Consider the following 19,315-nt stretch of genomic DNA (forward strand, 5'->3'; position numbering starts at 1 on the left):
CTGACAGGAACAAGAAGACAAAACAGATCAAAAGACATGACTAGTTACTCAACCATTAAAGGTTTAAAACATTCTGCTAATCTGATCTGTACCCTACTTAAATGTATTTGTCAGGTAACCACTACCACATATCAGTTGAATTGGTACAGCACTCCCACTCACGGGTGCAACAAATATAGCCTCTAACAAGGCACGCCTTCAAATATGTTAATGAGTAAGAGACTCTTTCCCGCCCATTTTGCCCAAATGCACCACAAATTACCACTGTAAAACATAAATACAGTATTTTACTGTGCCTCCTATAGTGTTTTACTGTTGGAATTACAGAACTGTCTTACAGTGTGCTGTAAAACAAATGTATGGAATTTTACTGTGCATTCTACGGTAATCTACTTTATTCAGTTTATACAGTATCATAATGTTTATTAATACATTAAGTTACTGATAGAATTACAGTGTAGGTCTAGGCTGTTTACCTTGTGGCTGTCTGCTAGGGTGGAAAATCTGTAGGTCAAAGGGCTGAGCGCTGGTCTTCTGGATCACTGTGACATTACGGCCCGTCCACTTGTTGGCCCTGGCCAGGCTGTTAGTCCTCCAGTCTGTCCAGTAGACACTGCCCCCGAACAGGGACACAGCAAAGGGGTGTGACAGATACTCATGTCCCCTCAGGATCTCTATAACCCCACTGCCGTCGTACAGCGCTGAGTAGATGGCATCAGAGCTGTGAGAGGGAGAAGATATGATACAGTACGAGGGTGACTCTAAACAGTAAGCAGACTAGCCAGAGTAGGTGGCATCGGAGACATGATAGGTTAGACTGTCTTCATATAGTAAACAGACTAGCCAGGTAGATAACATACAGCCCAGATAAGATTACATCAGAGCTGTTAGAGGGAAAAGACATTATCTGGATTTCATGAGATTGTATAGAGAAAGAGATACAGTATATGCAGACTAGCCAGATAGAGTAACCATGGATGTACAATACATTATAGAATAGAAGGAATGAGAGCTGTTGGTGAAAAGAGACACTGTGGTATGGATTTCATCATGAGGCTGCTGGTCTATTTACAGTAAACAGACTAGCTTAGCCATGGGAGTACTGAACAGTACATTGCAGCTGCTCATTCACTCGGTATATTTACTCTTGCTTCAATGTATTGCATGTAAGAGTAAGGAAGGTGAATGTCTACAGATTAAAAAGACTAACCAGGTAAGGCTACCATGGTAGTATACATTGCAGCTCCTTATTTACTTTTAAATTAAAATGTAATTTAAAGCACAGTTCCCACCAGTTCCCAAATAGTGAGGAAGGTGTTTTAACAAGGATGTCATAAGGTGTTTTTTGGGGAATGCTGTAGAATGTTAATGTTCATCTAATAATAATAATAATCTTAACGTATATTCTGACAATAGAAGAGGAGGTTTACAAGTGATATTTTCTCATCATAGACATGACTTCATGTGGTTACGGCACATTTAGATAAATTGGCCTTCTGTTCGCTATAATTGAACATCTCCCTAAAGGAGATGAGGCAAAGAATATAACATGCTGTTCATGCTTATACCATATGTGTATCCAAATAGGCATCATTGCAGCCTAATGTTCATCACTGCTGTGCTCCTATCCTGATAGGTTGTCAATGTAAATAAGAATCTGTTATTAATTGACTTGTAAAGGTTATATGTAAATAAAGGTTACATAAAACATTATAATGTGTGAGTGAATTACCGAGCGTCGGTCCAGACAATTCTCTTCTCCAAATGATCCAGAGTTAGTCCGTTGGGCCAGGCTCCTATCTCCATGTCCTTGAACACAATGTGTCGTCCTCCTCCGCTCATAGAAGCAGCCTCGATACGGGGGAAGGTAGCGTCCCAGTCTGTCCAGAACAGGATTCTAAAAACATTCAATCAATCAAGAAAATGAATGTCTAAAGATGTTTTTACGTCAACATCAACAAAGCGCTCTACAGTAACCAGCTAACATCAACAAAGCGCTCTACAGTAACCAGCTAACATCAACAAAGCGCTCTACAGTAACCAGCTAACATCAACAAAGCGCTCTACAGTAACCAGCTAACATCAACAAAGCGCTCTACAGTAACCAGCTAACATCAACAAAGTGCTCTACAGTAACCAGCTAACATCAACAAAGCGCTCTACAGTAAAACCAGCTTTAGGCTACGGAGAGCAAGCAGAAAACCCAAGACAATAAAACCCATTCAGATGATCCAAAGAAGACTGATAGATTAAAGAGGACTTGAAGAAAAAGCCTCCATGTAAGGAATACATTAATTTAGATAATTTGAAACAAATGAACAAATGGACAAAACGAGACAACAGCACAAACTAGATAACAAAACTATTCACTGTGTTGAATACAAAAGAAAACTAGGGCTGACCCCAATTGACTGGTCGATTGTTTGGTCGACTGAGATGCATTTTATTCAAATGGTAGAATATATATATAGCACCAGTCAAATGTTTGGACACACCTACTATTTCAAGGGTTTCTCTTTATTTTACTATTTTCTACATTGTAGAATAAAAGTGAAGACGTCACAACTTTTAAATAACACATATGGAATCATGTAGTAACCAAAAAAGTGTTAACTTCTTGATGCACCCATCCCGTTAGCAGGATCATTTTCGTCAACATCCGCTAAATGGCAGAGCGCCAAATTCAAATGAAATGACTAAAAATATAACATTTTCATGAAATCACAAGTGCAATATAGCAAAACACAGCTTAGCTTGTTGTTAATCCACCTGGTGTGTCAGATTTCAAAAAAGCTTTTCGGTGAAAGCATACCAAGTGTTTATGTAAGGAAATCTCTCTCAGTAGACAAAAAATTACAAACAGCTAGCATTCAAGTAGATTGGTCACAAAAGTCAGAAAAGCAATAACATTAATCACTTACCTTTGATGATCTTTGGATGTTTGCACTCACAAGACTCCCAGTTACACAATAAATGTTCCTTTTGTTCCATAAAGATTATTTTTATATCCAAAATACCTCCATTTGGTTGGTGCGTTATGTTCAGAAATCGACAGGCTCAAGCGGTCACAACATCGCAGACGAAAATTCCAAATAGTATCCGTAAAGTTCGTAGAAACATGTAAAACATTTTTTATAATCAATCCTCAGATTGTTTTTACAATATATAATCGATAATATTTCAACCGGGACTGTAGCTTCTTCAATAGGATAGAGAGAGAAATGTCTGATCCAAGCTGTTGCGCATGCAAAACGCTGCTGGCACCCAGCCATACAATGATGCAATGTGATCTTTCTCGCTCATTTTTCAAAATAAAAGCCTGAAACTATGTCTAAAGACTCTTCACACCATGGTGAAGCCATAGGAAAAGGAATCTGATTGATATCCCTTTAAATGGAGCGAAGGCAGGCAATGGAACAGAGAGCTTTCAGGAAAAACAGCACTTCCGGGTTGGATTTTCCAAAGGTTTTCGCCTGTAATATCAGTTCTGTTATACACACAGACAATAATTTGACAGTTTTGGAAACTTTAGAGTGTTTTCTATCCTAATCTGACAATTGTATGCATATTCTAGATTCTGGGCCTGAGAAATAGGCAGTTTCATTTGGGTGCATTTTTCATCCAAACATCAAAATACTGCCCCCTACACTCAAGATGTTAAACAAATCAAAATATATTCTTCAAATTAGCCACCTTTTCCCTTGATGACAGCATTGCACTCTCTTGGCATTCTCTCAAGCAGCTTCACGATGAATGCTTTTCTAACAGTCTTGAAGGAGTTCCCACATATGCTGAGCACTTGTTGGCTGCTTTTCCTTCACTCTGTGGTCAAACTCATCCCAAACCATCTCAAGTGGGTTAAGGTTGGGGGATTGTGGAGGCCAGATTATTTGATGCAGCACTCCATCACTCTCCTTCTTGGTCAAATAGCCCTTACACAGCCTGGAGGTGTGTTTTGGGTCATTGTCCTGTTGAAAAACAAATTATACTCCCACTAAGCGCAAATCAGATGGGATGGCGTATCGCTGCAGAATGCTGTGGTATCCATGCAGGTTAAGTGTGCTTTGAAATCTGAATAAATCACTGACAGTGTCACCAGCAAAGTACCCCCACACCATCACACCTCATCATCTATGCTTCACAGTAGGAACCACACATGCAGAGATAACCCGTTCACCTACTCCTCATCTCACAAAGACACGGGAGTTCGAACCAAAAATCTCAAATGTGGACTCATCAGACCAAAGGACAGATTTCCATCGGTCTAATGTCCATTGCTCGTGTTTCTTGGCCGAAGTAAGTCTCTTCTTATTGGTGTCCTTTAGTAGTGATTTCTTTGCAGCATTTCAACTTTGAAGGCCTAATTCACGCAGCATGTGTGTCCAAACTTTTTTGACTATTTCCCTATTTTGTTACGTTACAGCCTAATTCTAAAATGTATTAAATAAAAACAATTCCTGAACAATCTTCACATAACACCCAATAAAGACTAAGCGAAAACAGGTTTTTAGAAATGTTTGCACATATATAAAAGATTTAAAACAGAAATATCTTATTTGCATAAGTATTCAGACCCTTTGCTATGAGGCTCGAAATTGTCACAGATCTGGGGAAGGGTTCCAAAAAATGCCTGCAACATTGAAGATCCCAATAACACAGTGGCCTCCATCATTCTTAGAAAGAAGCAGCTTGGAACAACCAAGACTGAGCAAATGGGGGAGAAGGGCCATGGTCAGGTAGGTGACCAAGAACCCAATGGTCACTCTGACAGAGCTCTAGTGTTCCTTTGTGGAGAAGGGAGAACCTTCCAGAAGGACAACCATCTCTGCAGTACTCCACCAATCAGGCCTTTATGGTAGTGTGGCCAGACGGAAGCCACTCCTCAGTAAAAGGCACATGACAGCCCGCTTGAAGTTAAAGTCTCTCAGACCATGACTAACACGATTCTCTTGTCTGATGAAACCAAGACTGAACTCTTTGGACTGAATGCCAAGCGTAATGTCTGAAGGAAAAGTGCCACCATCCCTTCGGTGAAGCACAGTGGTGGCAGCATCATGCTGTGGGGATGTTTTTCAGTGGCAGGGACTGGGAGACTAGTCAGTATCAAGGCAAAGATAAACTGAGCAAATTACAGAGAGATCCTTGATGAAAACCTGCTCCAGAGTGCTCAGGAACTCAAACTGGGGTGATAGTTCATCTTCCAACAAGACAACGCCCCTAAGTACACAGCCAAGACAACGCAGGATTGGCATCGGGACAAGTCTTTGAATGGTCTTGAGTGGCCCGTCTAGAGCCCAGACTTGAACCTGATCGAACATCTCTGGAGGGACCTGAAAATACAGCAATGCTCCCCATTCAACCTTTTAGAGCTTGAGAGATTCTGCAGAGAAGAATGGGAGAAACTCCCCAAATCAGGTGTTTCAAGCTTGTGGCGTCATACCCAAGAAGACTCGATACTGTAATTAATGCCAAAGGTGCTTCAATAAAGTACTGAGTAAACGGTCTGAATACTTAAGTAAATGTGATATTTGATTTTTTAAATATAAATTAGCAAACATTTCTAAAAATTACAATTTAAGCTTTAATTTGGTGTATTGCACTTGTGAATGTATGAATAAAAAATATATTTTTTTGAATTTCGCGCTCTGCATTTTCAGCGGAATGTTGTCGAGGGGAACCCCTAGCCGTAAGAAGTTTAATTGATTTTAGAATAAGGCTGTAACGTAACACAATGTGGAAAAAGACCCGAAGGCACTGTATATATATATATATATATATATTATTTATTTATTTTATGCCACGAGACACCTGTCTTATTCGTGCCCATTTCAGTGAACTAATCCATTGCGGAGGCCGAGACTAATCCATCGTGGAGGTGCCGGGGATTGAAGAAGAAGTGGCATGTGGTTAAGATGTCCCTCTCCAGAATGTACTCTCAACCATCAATTTGTGCAATTTGTCACTGTTTCCCAACTTCATTGTGTGAATTGTTAGCATTTGATTGTTAGTGTCTATCAATTCCCCATTATATATATCACCAGTAGTAAATTTACCGTTAATTCATATAATGTTGAATCTATAATGTTTGTTTGTTTATCGTAATTTCTGTTAATGCATTCAACATATTATTATTCCAGACTTTTGCCAATCTCATTGTTGGAGTGGACACGCTGTTTACAGAGTGCACAACCTATGCTACATTTCAGAGAAACAACTTTTTTTGTTTCATTCCATTTATGAGTTTTGTCAATTTCGTCATTAGCTTTGTTCGAATACCCATACTAACATACTGTCTACTACATACTTAATGAGTATATACACTACATACTATATACTATTAGATCATTTTAGTATACTGTAAAAGAACGGTGTCCTTTCCGTTGAGTGTACTAGCGCTTCGCCTCTCTCCCGGAAGTTGATGCTGTTGCTATGCAACTTCTTGCTAGCTTGTTAGTTTAACAAATGACCAACCGGGCATCTTACGATTTCATTAACAATTCCCATTGAGAATGCACAATGACTATACTTTTAGCTAAGCTAAAAATGAAGTGAATAATCAAGTCAATACATGTTGGGCAGTTAGTTAGACAGCATACAGTTAATATATCAGCAAGTTTGATGCATTAGTAGCTAATTAACATTAGGTAGCTAGCTAACATACGGGTACATACAAGCAACTACTGTAATGATATGCTATACGGTTCATAAGGCTAGCATAGATAAATTGTCAGCCAACATAACGTGTAACGTAACTTATTTGAAAAGTCATTACTTTATTACATTGCTCAACATTTTCTTAACATTTGTCATAATTTGTTAACGCAATGAATTTGTATGTGCTCTCGGCAGACATCGGCTGTATATTTTCCAGAGTTTTCTTTAAATCTGAAATGTTGTGAAGCTACTCCCATTTTCTGAAGAATTCCATGATGGGCCTTAAAAGCATTGAAATAGTGTCCACTGCTTTGGCATACTAACTATATGCATAATATGACTAATAAGCATACTGCATACTCAATTTGCGTTACAAATAGTATGGTTAGTGTGGTTAGTATGAATATTTAAACAAAGCTATAGTCTTTTGTTTGGAGCGCTTCTGTCAATGTTGAGTAAGAACACGTACCTGATTATGCATAGAAGTAGGCCTATAGGCTACTTGGCATGCGTGCAAAAGGACGCATATAAATGTACCCATTTGGGGTTCTGACAGTATTTCTGAATGGCTTAACGCAACACGACTAATGAGCTGCAGAGCTTCTCAAAGTAATGTTTTCTTCACCTCAAACAGCAAGTAAACAAAGTCTGTTTTTTACTGACTGAGAATGACAATAGTTTCTCAATGTAGTTGAAAGATCTTTCCAGCTCTTTCGATAACCACTTTGCGTGAAACGGAACAAAGTAATGCTCTGATCCAGTGGAAACGTCATAAAATAGGCCTATCTGATTACTTCTTATCCCGTGAGCAAATAGCCTACAGCTGTGTCTGTTCCGAGCTTATTGGTGCAGGAAACTCTGAGGGCCAGAATATTTTATACAATGTTGCAAGTGTGCTAGCATGAGCTTCAGGGCCAGACCTAAGTTAATAGTTGATACAATGTTTCAAGTTTGTTGCAGACAGGCCATGTGTAGCCAATGTGATGTGTGTGATATTTATTTTTCTCAGAATATTTTCCAACTGCAGGCTACAATGTTTTTTTTTATTGGCTTTATAGGCTATTGTTAATATAGTTGGCAATGGCAATAGACGTTACTTTTTAGCTTTGTATCATTTTCATTTAATTTTGATTAATCATATGACGATGACTTTGAGAAACGAAGACATTATTATAAATACAATGAAACTGTTCCACAAAAATGTGCATATGAAAAGCATAACTGGCACACAGATCGGTAGAAATGGTAAGTAAGATAAATTGGCATTCCACATGAGAAAGTTTGCCGACTCCTCATGTAGCCTATTACCGGCAACTTCAGGAGAGTTAAAGCCAGAATCTGCAAAATCCAGTAGGTATAGGAGTGGGAGGAGGATGTAGGAGTAAGTCATTTGTGTCTTATTTCATCAAATAATGAAATCTTTTGGTTGGCAAATATTTTTTTCTTCAGGGACAGCTCTAATGCAAACATTGAAGATTAAGTGTATTATTCTTATTTTCCCTCAGATGACCAAGACTGAAGGTCATGAAAAAAGAAAACAGATCCACTTTTAGAATTATCTCATCCTAACAACGTAGTATGTCCTTCGAACAACGTAGTATCTTGTTTGAATGATTTAGTATCTTAATTGAACAACTTAATAAAAAATATGTTCAAACAAGATACCAAGTTGTTCATAAGAGACACTAAGTCATTCATACGAGATAATTCCAAGAGTGCCCTTAAATTTTTGGGGGTGGTCTTTCATAACGATTTTCATTGTTTTGTCAATGTAAAAGCATTGCAAACTACAATAACTACATAGCCATAAGTGTATAGCCGTCAGTGGGACTCGTGAACATACACATTGGTAGCAGTCTGAGTAGCCTAGAACTGCACCAAACCGATCCATGTTCCACAGCATCTGGAACTGGAAGCCATCTGATTTTTATTACGGCTCGATGTAGCCTGTAAATGAACACTGTGATTTCTTTTCCCAAACATGGCAACTATCCTGCTTTTGCCCACAGAGCCACAGGCAAGTGCAGGAGACCCATAGAGCCCTTAAAGAGCACAGGCTTAAATTGGGCAATGATGACAATGAAACAGTGTTAGGAAAATTATCCTTCTACAGATCAATAGCCTTATTCATTGGATCAGGCCCCTTAGATCAATGGCCCACTCTTTTGAGTGGATTCAAGTCATTAAATTAGAATTATTTCTATGGAGAGAAACTTTTCCTGTAGGCACAGAAATCATCCATTAATCAGAATGTGTTATCCTCTATAATGCAGTCATCCCCCTTAAAATGTGCAGTGCAGATTTATTTCTTATAAGACTACTTAATTGATTTTTATGAATGTCTGGACTTTGTTTTAAAACAAAATAAACCAGTTTTATGATCACATAAACGTAATTCATCAGTATGCATAAATGGAAGAACTAGGCTAAACCCACTATACAAAAAAATCATCTTATTCTGTTTTTTTTTAATCCAACTTTGTGCCTGTGAGGTTGTTCAGAGATTAATTGAAGCAATGTATTAAAATACAAAAAGTAAGAGTGGTAAAGTGCATGAGTCAAGGAAGAGGAAAATATTAGCCATATCACTTGTCTTCGCTAGAATGTCCACAGTATTATTATAAATGTCTTCTATATTTTTATCACTAATGGACCTTAACCTAGCAGACATCTTCATACATCAAAGGAGAAGGAAGTAGAAGAATATGAAGGCGGTTGTTTTTCATATTATGACCTCAAACCTGATTGATTGTGTACAGTATTTGAGTCAGACCTGGATTTAAATAGTATTTGCTTTCTTTCAAATAGTTTAGCTTTGTTTGATTGAGCTTGTCTGGCACAACTGAACAAATTGAGTAATCCCAAAAGTGTAAACCCTGCAAATCTGTCACTCCAGATAGACTCAATCAAACACTCAAAGCATTTTACAGAAAACAATCGCTATTTGAACCCAGGTCTGATGTTAATTAGCACCCACCCTTGTCCTGGGTCCAGAGCGATGGCCCGTGGATGCTCCATCCATCCAGCTATCAGTGTGGTCCTCATATCGCCATTCAGCCTGGCCACCTCAATCTGGTCCAGGTTACTGTCGATCCAGTACAGGTTCCCTGCTATCCAATCCACCGCCAGGCCCTCTGGAGTGGCCAGCCCATGCTGCACAACCACCTCGATCCCTGTCACACCTGATGGAACACCAACCACAGAACCATGGTCACCACCCTTTAGACCCGGTGAGACAGACCAACCCACAGCACCATGGTCATCAATGCACACATCACAGGAGGTTGGTGGCACCTTAATTGGGGAGAACGGGCTCATGGAGCAGAATCAGTGGAGTGGAATGAAATACATCAAACACATGGTTTCCATTTGCTTGATGCCATGCCATTCGCTCCGTTCTAGCCATTATTATGAGCAGTCCTCCCATCAGCAGCCTCCACTGACACACACTAGGTGAGAGAAGATTGGAGAAGGGATGTATTCAATTCATCCTGATCATTTCCCCCTCATTGAGGGGATTTGTTTGTTGGTCTGCCAACAAAATTACATTTTATGGGGAGAAAACCGTAGCTAAAAAAACTATTGAGTAAGAAAGAAGTGTTCCATTAAACATAAAAGGTTTTGCCAGTGTGTCTATAATCCAGCTGTTTACAGTGATCCTCTGCAACTGGAGCCTTTGTGGAAGGGAGAAATAGTGTACAAAACATTAACACCTTCCTAATGTAAAACATTAAGAACACATTAAGAGAAAGAGTTTTATTGCAGCAGAGGCACAGAATGTAGTGCAGCCACAAAACACCAACCCAAATACCTAACAAGAAGCTGTAATTCATCAGTCTTCAGAGATGTACTATAACAGTGGGAAGACTAGAGTCTACCCACTACACTCAGCATTACCCTACTGAAATAACTCCTCAATGGAGGCACAGTATCACTCACAGTATCAAAGGGTGCTAAGTAGAATTAAACTGAGAACATTACTGAACTAAACTATATAGTTGGAAAGTTCCATTACAGTTGAAGAGTGGGAGGGAAGGAAGCTATGTTTATCCTCCTCATCCAATAGATCACAGCATTTAGATCTAACGCTTAGCCTAACCAAAGTATTTAAAGATTCTGATACCCTCAAAACATCACAGCTTTTACGATTTATTGTGCAGCTTAGACCTATGTACCTTCAGAGTCTGAAAGCCCAATAGAATATACCATTTAGATCTAACATGTAGCCTAGATCTAACGTATAGGACCTACATACCTCCAGAGTCTGAGAGGCGTCCTCTGTAGATCTTATCCTCCACCACATCTGTCCAGTAGAGCAGGCTGTGATTAAAGTGGAAGTCAAGCGCAATTGTGTTCCGGAGCCCTGGCACCATCAGGCTGTAGTCTCGCTTATGAAGATCTATCCGTCTTATCTCATGCCGGATAGAGAAGATGATGAAAGCCTCAAAGGGATCTGGCCCGAAGGAAAGAAAGGAAGGAAACGAAGAGGAAAGAGTTAAAACGGAGGTGACCGATGTTAAAGCGGAGGTTACTGATGTTAAAATGGAGGTGACCAATGTTAAAATGGAGGTGACCAATGTTGAAATGGAGGTGACCGATGTTAAAGCGGAGATAACTGATGTTAAAATGGAGGTGACCAATGTTAAAATGGAGGTGACCAATGTTGAAATGGAGGTGACCGATGTTAAAGCGGAGGTTACTGATGTTAAAACGGAGGTGACCGATGTTAAAGCGGAGGTCACTGATGTTAAAATGGAGGTGACCAATGTTAAAATGGAGGTGACCGATGTTAAAGCGGAGGTGACCGATGTTAAAGCGGAGGTTACTGATGTTAAAATGGAGGTGACCAATGTTAAAATGGAGGTGACCGATGTTAAAGCGGAGGTTACTGATGTTAAAACGGAGGTGACCGATGTTAAAATGGAGGTGACCGATGTTAAAATGGAGGTGACCGATGTTAAAATGGAGATGACCGATGTTAAAGCGAAGGTTACTGATGTTAAATGTAGGTTACCGATGTTAAAGCGGAGGTGACCGATGTTAAAATGGAGGTGACCGATGTTAAAATGGAGGTGACCGATGTTAAAGCGGAGGTGACCGATGTTATAGCGGAGGTGACCGATGTTAAAATGGAGGTGACCCATGTTAAAATGGAGGTGGCCGATGTTAAAACGGAGGTGACCGATGTTAAAATGGAGGTGACCGATGTTAAAGCGGAGGTGACCGATGTTATAGCGGAGGTGACCGATGTTAAAATGGAGGTGACCCATGTTAAAATGGAGGTGGCCGATGTTAAAACGGAGGTGACCGATGTTAAAATGGAGGTGACCGATGTTAAAGCGGAGGTGACCGATGTTAAAGCGGAGGTTACTGATGTTAAATGGCGGTGACCGATGTTAAAGCGGAGGTGACCGATGTTAAAATGGAGGTGACCGATGTTAAAATGGAGGTGACCGATGTTAAAGCGGAGGTGACCGATGTTAAAATGGAGGTGACCGATGTTAAAGCGGAGGTGACCGATGTTAAAATGGAGGTGACCGATGTTAAAGCGGAGGTGACCGATGTTAAAATGGAGGTGACCAATGTTGAAATGGAGGTGACCGATGTTAAAGCGGAGATAACTGATGTTAAAATGGAGGTGACCAATGTTAAAATGGAGGTGACCAATGTTGAAATGGAGGTGACCGATGTTAAAGCGGAGGTGACCGATGTTAAAATGGAGGTGACCGATGTTAAAGCGGAGGTGACCGATGTTAAAATGGAGGTGACCGATGTTAAAATGGATGTTAAAATGGAGGTGCCGATGTTAAAGCGGAGGTGACCGATGTTAAAGCGGAGTGGCCGATGTTAAAATGGAGGTGACCGATGTTAAAGCGGAGGTGACCGATGTTAAAGCGGAGATGAGCGATGTTAAAGCGGAGGTGACCGATGTTAAAGCGGAGGTGACTGATGCCATAACAATAACAACATGAGCGGTTTGAACTGGAGCCATTAGTGGAGGACATACACAGGTATGCATGACTATACAAACACGCCCATGCAGACACACTGGATCATGTTCTTTCATGACTGGGCACTGGTACACACACCTTATCTTCAGAGAATTCCAGATACAAGGTTACTCTAAGGCAAAACCTGTGTTATGCACAGAACAGAAACCCTATCCTGACTATGGAGACACATATTATCCTCAAATCACAGAACAATGAGAAAGACTGGATAGTGTAGGGAGAAGGGATGTTAGCTACTTGCTATACTGACAAGTCCCTACTTATTTATAATTCAGTTATACCTGAAATTCTCTGTACAAAAGCTAGAGCTCTTGCATGAAACATCACCACAGATTCAATAGCACATTTGTCTAAATTAAATGAGGTTCTTACTCAGTTTTCTATTGTGCGCAGAAAATTGATTTATGTAAAAACCAATAAAATGTTCATGTGATTCTTTAGTAAATTGCCTATTCTTTCCCTGTTTTAACATATGATTAGCACTGCAATTGCCATCAATCTCTGAGGGAAATAGAGAGGCGAGTAGTAAAAAACGAGCTTCATAAATCTGAATGTGACACATCAAGGCTGCATGTTCTGCCATGTTCTCCTCGTTTACGAGCAGCAGCACAGAAGCAAAAAAAACCATCCAAAACATAAATTCAATCAAACAAACTACAACAAAAGTAGACGGTTAGTTCTAGTCATGTAAAGCTGTGTGATTGGATTTATGTAAAATACCCCCCACACCACACACACACACACACACACACACACACACACACACACACACACACACACACACACACACACACACACACACACACACACACACACACACACACACACACACACACACACACACACACACACACACACACACACACACACACACACACACACACACACACACACACACACACACACACACACACACACACACACACACAGCCTTCTTTCTGATGCCTTCTTAATAGGAATGTTGTTATTGCTTGATTCCCAGGAGTAGGATAGGCAACAGTATTTTTTACCTATCTTTCACTGGTCTCTATCTTCAATGGCTATTAACGTGGAGGAACCATCCTATAAGTCTTATCATGTGTTTAAAAGAAAATGTGTTTATCATGCATACAGGTCTTGATTTTGTAATTTATTAATGATGTTGAGCAATAAAACAATTTCCCAAGTTGGGATCAATAAAGTACTACTCTACTCTATATTCTCTACACACGCAGTCCTCACAACCCCCACACAGACACACTCTGTCACCTAACCTGTGCTGTGGCAGCTGTCTCCATCAGGGCCAAGCCTCCAGCCTGGGTAGCAGGAACACTTGACGGTGGTCTTGTACTGCTCACACACCTGGCTGCACTTCAGATGCCTACTGCAGTAGTCCACCGCCTCACACGTCCTGTTGTTAGAGTCCAGGTGGAGCCCTGGAGGGCAGGAGCAGACCACCCCCGTCCCTGGTACCACCGTGCACTGATGGCTGCAGCCAACCTGGGCCACCAAACACTTATCTGGGAGCAGAGAGAGAGAAAACAGGAAGTAAGAACCAACTCCGATCTGGGAGTAGAGAGAGAGAGAGAGAGGACAGCAAGCAAGAACCAAACACTTATCTGAGATGGTTTTCAAAAGAGCATTGGGTTGTTAATGAACAGGGGGATCCTCAACGGAAGGTTAGAAAAATAATATACCACAATATGTTGGGCCATATGCTGCATGGTACGCTTAAAAAAAGAATGAGAACGCAAATAATATCAGAATTAAAACTAGCTGGCACAAGAATAACACTGCCACTTTTTGCTCTGAGCTAGAGATTCCTAGTCAAGCATGATGACAGAATATTTCCGCTGCATATACAACATAACGAAAGCTATTACATAATGAAAGATGCTCCACAGTTCTGTTAGTCCTCGGTAGCATGACCTGAGGGATAACGCCTTTTTTATAGCCAAGGCACAAAATGAAATCGGAAAGTTGTGGAGTTGTCTACTATTCCTTTCATAAAACTAATATGGAGAGGGAAAACAAATAAGAACTACTTTTCTTTCTTTGTGCAGTCTGTTTCCCATTCACTCCCCAGTCTGTAATGAAATACTTTTCTCTGAAGCAGCTAGGCACCCGATTATTGTAAGTAAAAGGGCATTCTGGTGAGAAAAGGACACTACAGATCAGAAGTGTCCTTGCTAGCTAGCCATGATTAAGACAATCTTCTTGGTACAGACAAAAAAAACTATAGCATTTTCTCTGCGGGGGTCCCCTAGTTGCCTGTGTGTGTGGAGGGTGGAAGAGGATATAGGAGCGCTGTGCACCCATAGGTTACAGCTGGAGGAATGACTCCTGCTGAGTTGGCTCAAATCAATCAGGTCCCTCAAGGTCTCACTGTGTGACCTAATTGGTTATGAAGCTGGCAGCACAGTGTGGGCCTTTTCTCAAATGGTGAATCCCAAATTGCATCCTCTTTCCTAAACCCTTTTCCGTTTACAATGTTCTGCGTAGGGCTCTGTTCAAAAGTAGTGCACTATGTATGAAATAGGCTTTTTTGCACTATACTCGACTTGAGTAGGTTGAGTCACTGACGTGATCTTCCTGTCCGGTCTTGTGCCCCATTGGGTTTGTGCAGTAGAGGAGATCTTTGTGGGCTATATTCAGCCTTGTCTCAGGGTAGTAGGTTGGTGGTCTGTTGATATCCCTCTAGTGGTGTGGGGGCTGTACTTTGGCAAAGTGAGAGGAGTTACAGTATATCCTGCTTGGTTGGTCCTGTCCAGAGGTATTGTCAGATGGGGTCACAGTGTACCCCGACCCCTCCGACCCCCCCGACCCGAAATAATAAACAATTAAGAGGAGTGGTTCTCAAACTTCTCCTTGGGGGCCCACAGCCATTCCATGTATTCAATCTATTCCAGAGCTAGCAAGCTTCCACTTAAAAACACGGAACACTTCTTTTCAACTCGTCAAGTTGAATCAGGTGAGTTAGTTCAGAGCTACAACCAAATTCTGAAACATCTGCGGGTCCCCAAGAAGAGGTTTGAGAACAACTGTCTTAGAGAGATGGAAATGTAATGAATGTGAAGGGTTATTTGTTCATGTGAATATAAAACTTTACAGATTGTAAGGTTGTGTCATTAGATTTGGGGTGGGGTTGCAAAAATTTCTGTCAACAAGAATTGAGTCCCCAGAAATTCTGGTGAGAAAAAAATGGTGTCCCAGATGGAAACGTTTGAATACCACTGCTCTAAACACATCGCTTCCACTTAAAAACATGGAACACTTCTTCACAACTAGGCAGACAGACCACAGACTAATCTATTTCTAGGGTATCAAGCAATATGGTGTATTACAAATAATATCTCTCCTTATTACCACAGAAAGGCCTTTCATCAGACTGGTCAGCACAGTCGGTCTTGCCGTTGCAGATCTTCTCTGGTGGCAGGCAAATGGAGGTGTCATTGGCACAGGGGTATTTTGGAGGCTTACAGACAGCTGCCTCACAGGAATCCTCATCGGAACGATCCTCACAGTCGATATCTCCATCACAAACCCAGCTCTTGGTGATACACTTTCCTGATGGTGTCACACATGTATACAGACACATCCAGACATACACAAACAAACACAAATGCGCACAATCCATAAACACAACCAAAACAATATGCAGAAGATATTCCTCAGAGACAATGTCAATGATCAACTGTCCACACAGACGAGTAGAACCTCTGAGAGAGAACCCTAAGGGAATACACTACTGCAAATGCTGAAGAGGAACCAATCAACATAACCACACAGTGAACTTCAAGCATCTGTAATAAACTTGGTGAGTAATCCCCCAGGCACTTTGAAATAAAGCTATTTGACATCTAAATCAAGAATCAAGAATTCATACCAACAGCCTGAAAGCAATTTAAGGCATAGCATGATCCATATCATAATCTTTTCCACAGAATGAGGTGATTGCAGTCTACAAAGACTGTAAAATATGTACAGTGTACTGTATCGTGAGTTTAGGCTAGAATATACAGTACTACATTACATGAGGTAATGCACTGCTGAGATATTTCGTAAAAAATATATCTTCTTCCTGCCATCAACAGAAAGGCACAGCCACAGTTGTGAGTTAAATGTTTCACTTCAAATGAATATCCACAGCTAGATAATTACAGCCTCCTGATACCTGCTACCAGGGATAATCTCAAATTCCCCTTGCTCGCCATGTGTATTACAAAGAGGCAGCCAGAGCAGGTGGAATAACTGCAGGGGAAGAGGCACAGATATGCCAGAATTGACAGAATTTACAGTATCATCATTAATTAATGCAGCTAGGCCAGTGACTGTGTGAAGCCTGGATTACAGAGCTGGATTCACCTCTGTTGCACTTAAAATCAAATTTCAAATCAAATGTTATTCATCATATGCTTAGTAAACAACAGGTGTGAACTAACATTGAAATGCTTACTTATAGGCCCTTCCCAACAATGCAGAGAGAAGGAACATAGAGAAATAATAGAAAAGTAAAACATAATAAAAGTAATAATAATTACACAATGAGTTACAATAACTTGGCTATATACAAGGGGTACCAGTGCCGTATCGATGTGCAGGAATACAAGATAATTGAAGAGGATATGTACATACATATACTGTAACTAGGAATAGAGTTACAGATAGTAAACAGTAGCAGAGTCAAAAAAGTTAGTGCAAAAAGGATCAATGCAGATATTCCCGGTATCTATCTGGTTAACTATTTAAATAACAACTGAGCAGTCGTATAGCTTGGGGGTAGAAGCTGTTCAGGGTCCTGTTGGTTCCCAGACTTGGTGCATCGGTACCGCTTGCCATGTGATAGCAGAGAGAACTGTCTATGACTTGGGTAGCTGGAGTCTTTGACAATTTTTAAGGCCTTCATCTGACAACGCCAGGTATAGAGGTCTTGTATTGGCAGGGAGTTTGGCCCCAGTGATGTACGGTGATGTAGCTAGTCAAGATGCTCTCAATGGTTCAGCTGTAGAACTTTTTGAGGATCTGAGATGCCCATGCCAAATATTTTCAGCCTCGTCAGGGGAACGGCTGTGTTTGTTAGTTTGGACCAGGATAGATCCTTAGTGATGTGAGGGGGCGTGCTCGGCCCTCTGTTTCCTGTAGTGCACGATCAACTCCTTTGTCTTGCTGATGTTGAGGAATAGGTTGTTGTCCTAGCACCACAATGCCAGTTCTCTGTCCTCCTCCTTATAAGCTGTCTCATCATTATCGGGGATCAGGACTACCACCGTTGTGTTGTTGGCAAACTTAATGATGGTGTTGGAGTCATGCATGGCCACGTAGTCCTGCGTGAGTAGGGAGTACAAGAGAGGACTGAGCATGCACCCCAGAGGGTCCCCCGTGTTGAGGGTCAGCGTGGCAAATGTGTTTTTGCCTGCCTTCATCACCTGGGGGCATCCCGTCAGGAAGTCCAGGAATCAGTTGCAGAGGGTGTTCAGTGCCAGGGTCCTTAACTTAGTGGTGAGCTTGGATGGCACTATGGTGTTGAATGCTGAGCTGTAGTCAATGAACAGCATTCTCACGTAGGTGTTCCTTTTGTCCAAGGGCAGTGTGGAGTGCAATAGAGATTGCACCATGTCTGCATCTGGTGGGGCGGTATGTGATTTGGAGTGGTGCAAAGATGCCTTGGATGATGGTTTTGATGTGAGCCTTGACCAGCCTTGCAAAGTATTTCATGGCGACAAATGTGAGTGTTATGGGGCGATATTTATTTGGACAGGATGTCTAGGCGTTCTTGGGCATAGGGACTACTGGTTGAAACATGCAGGTATACAGTATTACAAACTACATGAGGAAATGTTGTAAATATCAGTGAAGACTTGCCAGCTGGCCATTGCATGATCTGAATACACGTCCTGGTAATCCGCCTGGCCCTGCGGCCTTGTGAATGTTAGCCTGTTCAAAGGTCTTACTTAAATCAGCTACTGAAAGTGTGATTACACAGACATCTGGTGCTCTCACATATGGTTCAGTGTTGCTTGCCTCGAAGAAAGCATAAAATGCATTCAGCTCGTCTGGTAGGCTTGTGTCACTAGGCAGCTCACGGCTGGGTTTTCCCTTTGTTTTTCCGTGCTAGTTTGTAAGCCCTGACACATCCGTGAGCATCAGAGCTGGTGTAATCAGATTCAATCTTAGTCCTGTATTGACGCCTTGCCTGTTTGATGGTTCATTGGAGGGCGCAGCGGGATTTCTTAAACACGTCCGTCCAGGTTAGTGTCCCGCTCCTTGAAAGATGAATCTCTAGCCTTTATCTTAGTGTGGATGTTGCCAGTAATACATGGCTTCTGGTTGAGATATGTACACTGTATGTATGGTCACTGTGATGCACTTTTTGATTAAGCCGGTGACTGATGTAATAAACTCCTCAATACCATCAGAAACATATTCCAGTGTGCTAGCGAATCAGTTATGTAGCTAAGCATCTGCTTCATCTGACCACTTCCGCATTGAGCTCATCAGCGGTACTTTTTGTTTGAGTGTTTGCTTCTAAGCAGGAATAAGGAGAATAGAGTTATGGTCCGATTTTCCAAATGGAGGGCGAGGAAGAGCTTTGAATGCGTCCGTGTGTGGAGTAAAGTTGATCCACAGTTTTTTCGCCTCTAGTTGCATGGGTGACATGCTGTTAGAAATGA

The 19,315-nt window shown here is 41.1% G+C and overlaps 1 protein-coding gene across 1 annotated transcript in view; it reads right to left on the reverse strand.

The window, feature by feature from the left end:
• LOC123990266 (low-density lipoprotein receptor-related protein 1B-like) overlaps positions 1-19,315 on the reverse strand; it is a 265,509-nt gene that overhangs the window by 209,998 nt on the left and 36,196 nt on the right. Inside the window, exons 15-20 of the mRNA XM_046290887.1 lie at positions 16,011-16,211; positions 13,919-14,164; positions 10,910-11,107; positions 9,632-9,836; positions 1,733-1,897; positions 477-721 (exon numbers count right to left, since the gene is read on the reverse strand). Of these exons, the coding sequence (XP_046146843.1) occupies positions 477-721; positions 1,733-1,897; positions 9,632-9,836; positions 10,910-11,107; positions 13,919-14,164; positions 16,011-16,211 (1,260 nt within the window). The remainder of the gene's footprint in view (positions 1-476; positions 722-1,732; positions 1,898-9,631; positions 9,837-10,909; positions 11,108-13,918; positions 14,165-16,010; positions 16,212-19,315) is intronic.

Source organism: Oncorhynchus gorbuscha, linkage group LG01 (genome assembly GCF_021184085.1).
Source record: "Oncorhynchus gorbuscha isolate QuinsamMale2020 ecotype Even-year linkage group LG01, OgorEven_v1.0, whole genome shotgun sequence".
In the NCBI taxonomy this organism is placed as follows: domain Eukaryota; kingdom Metazoa; phylum Chordata; class Actinopteri; order Salmoniformes; family Salmonidae; genus Oncorhynchus; species Oncorhynchus gorbuscha.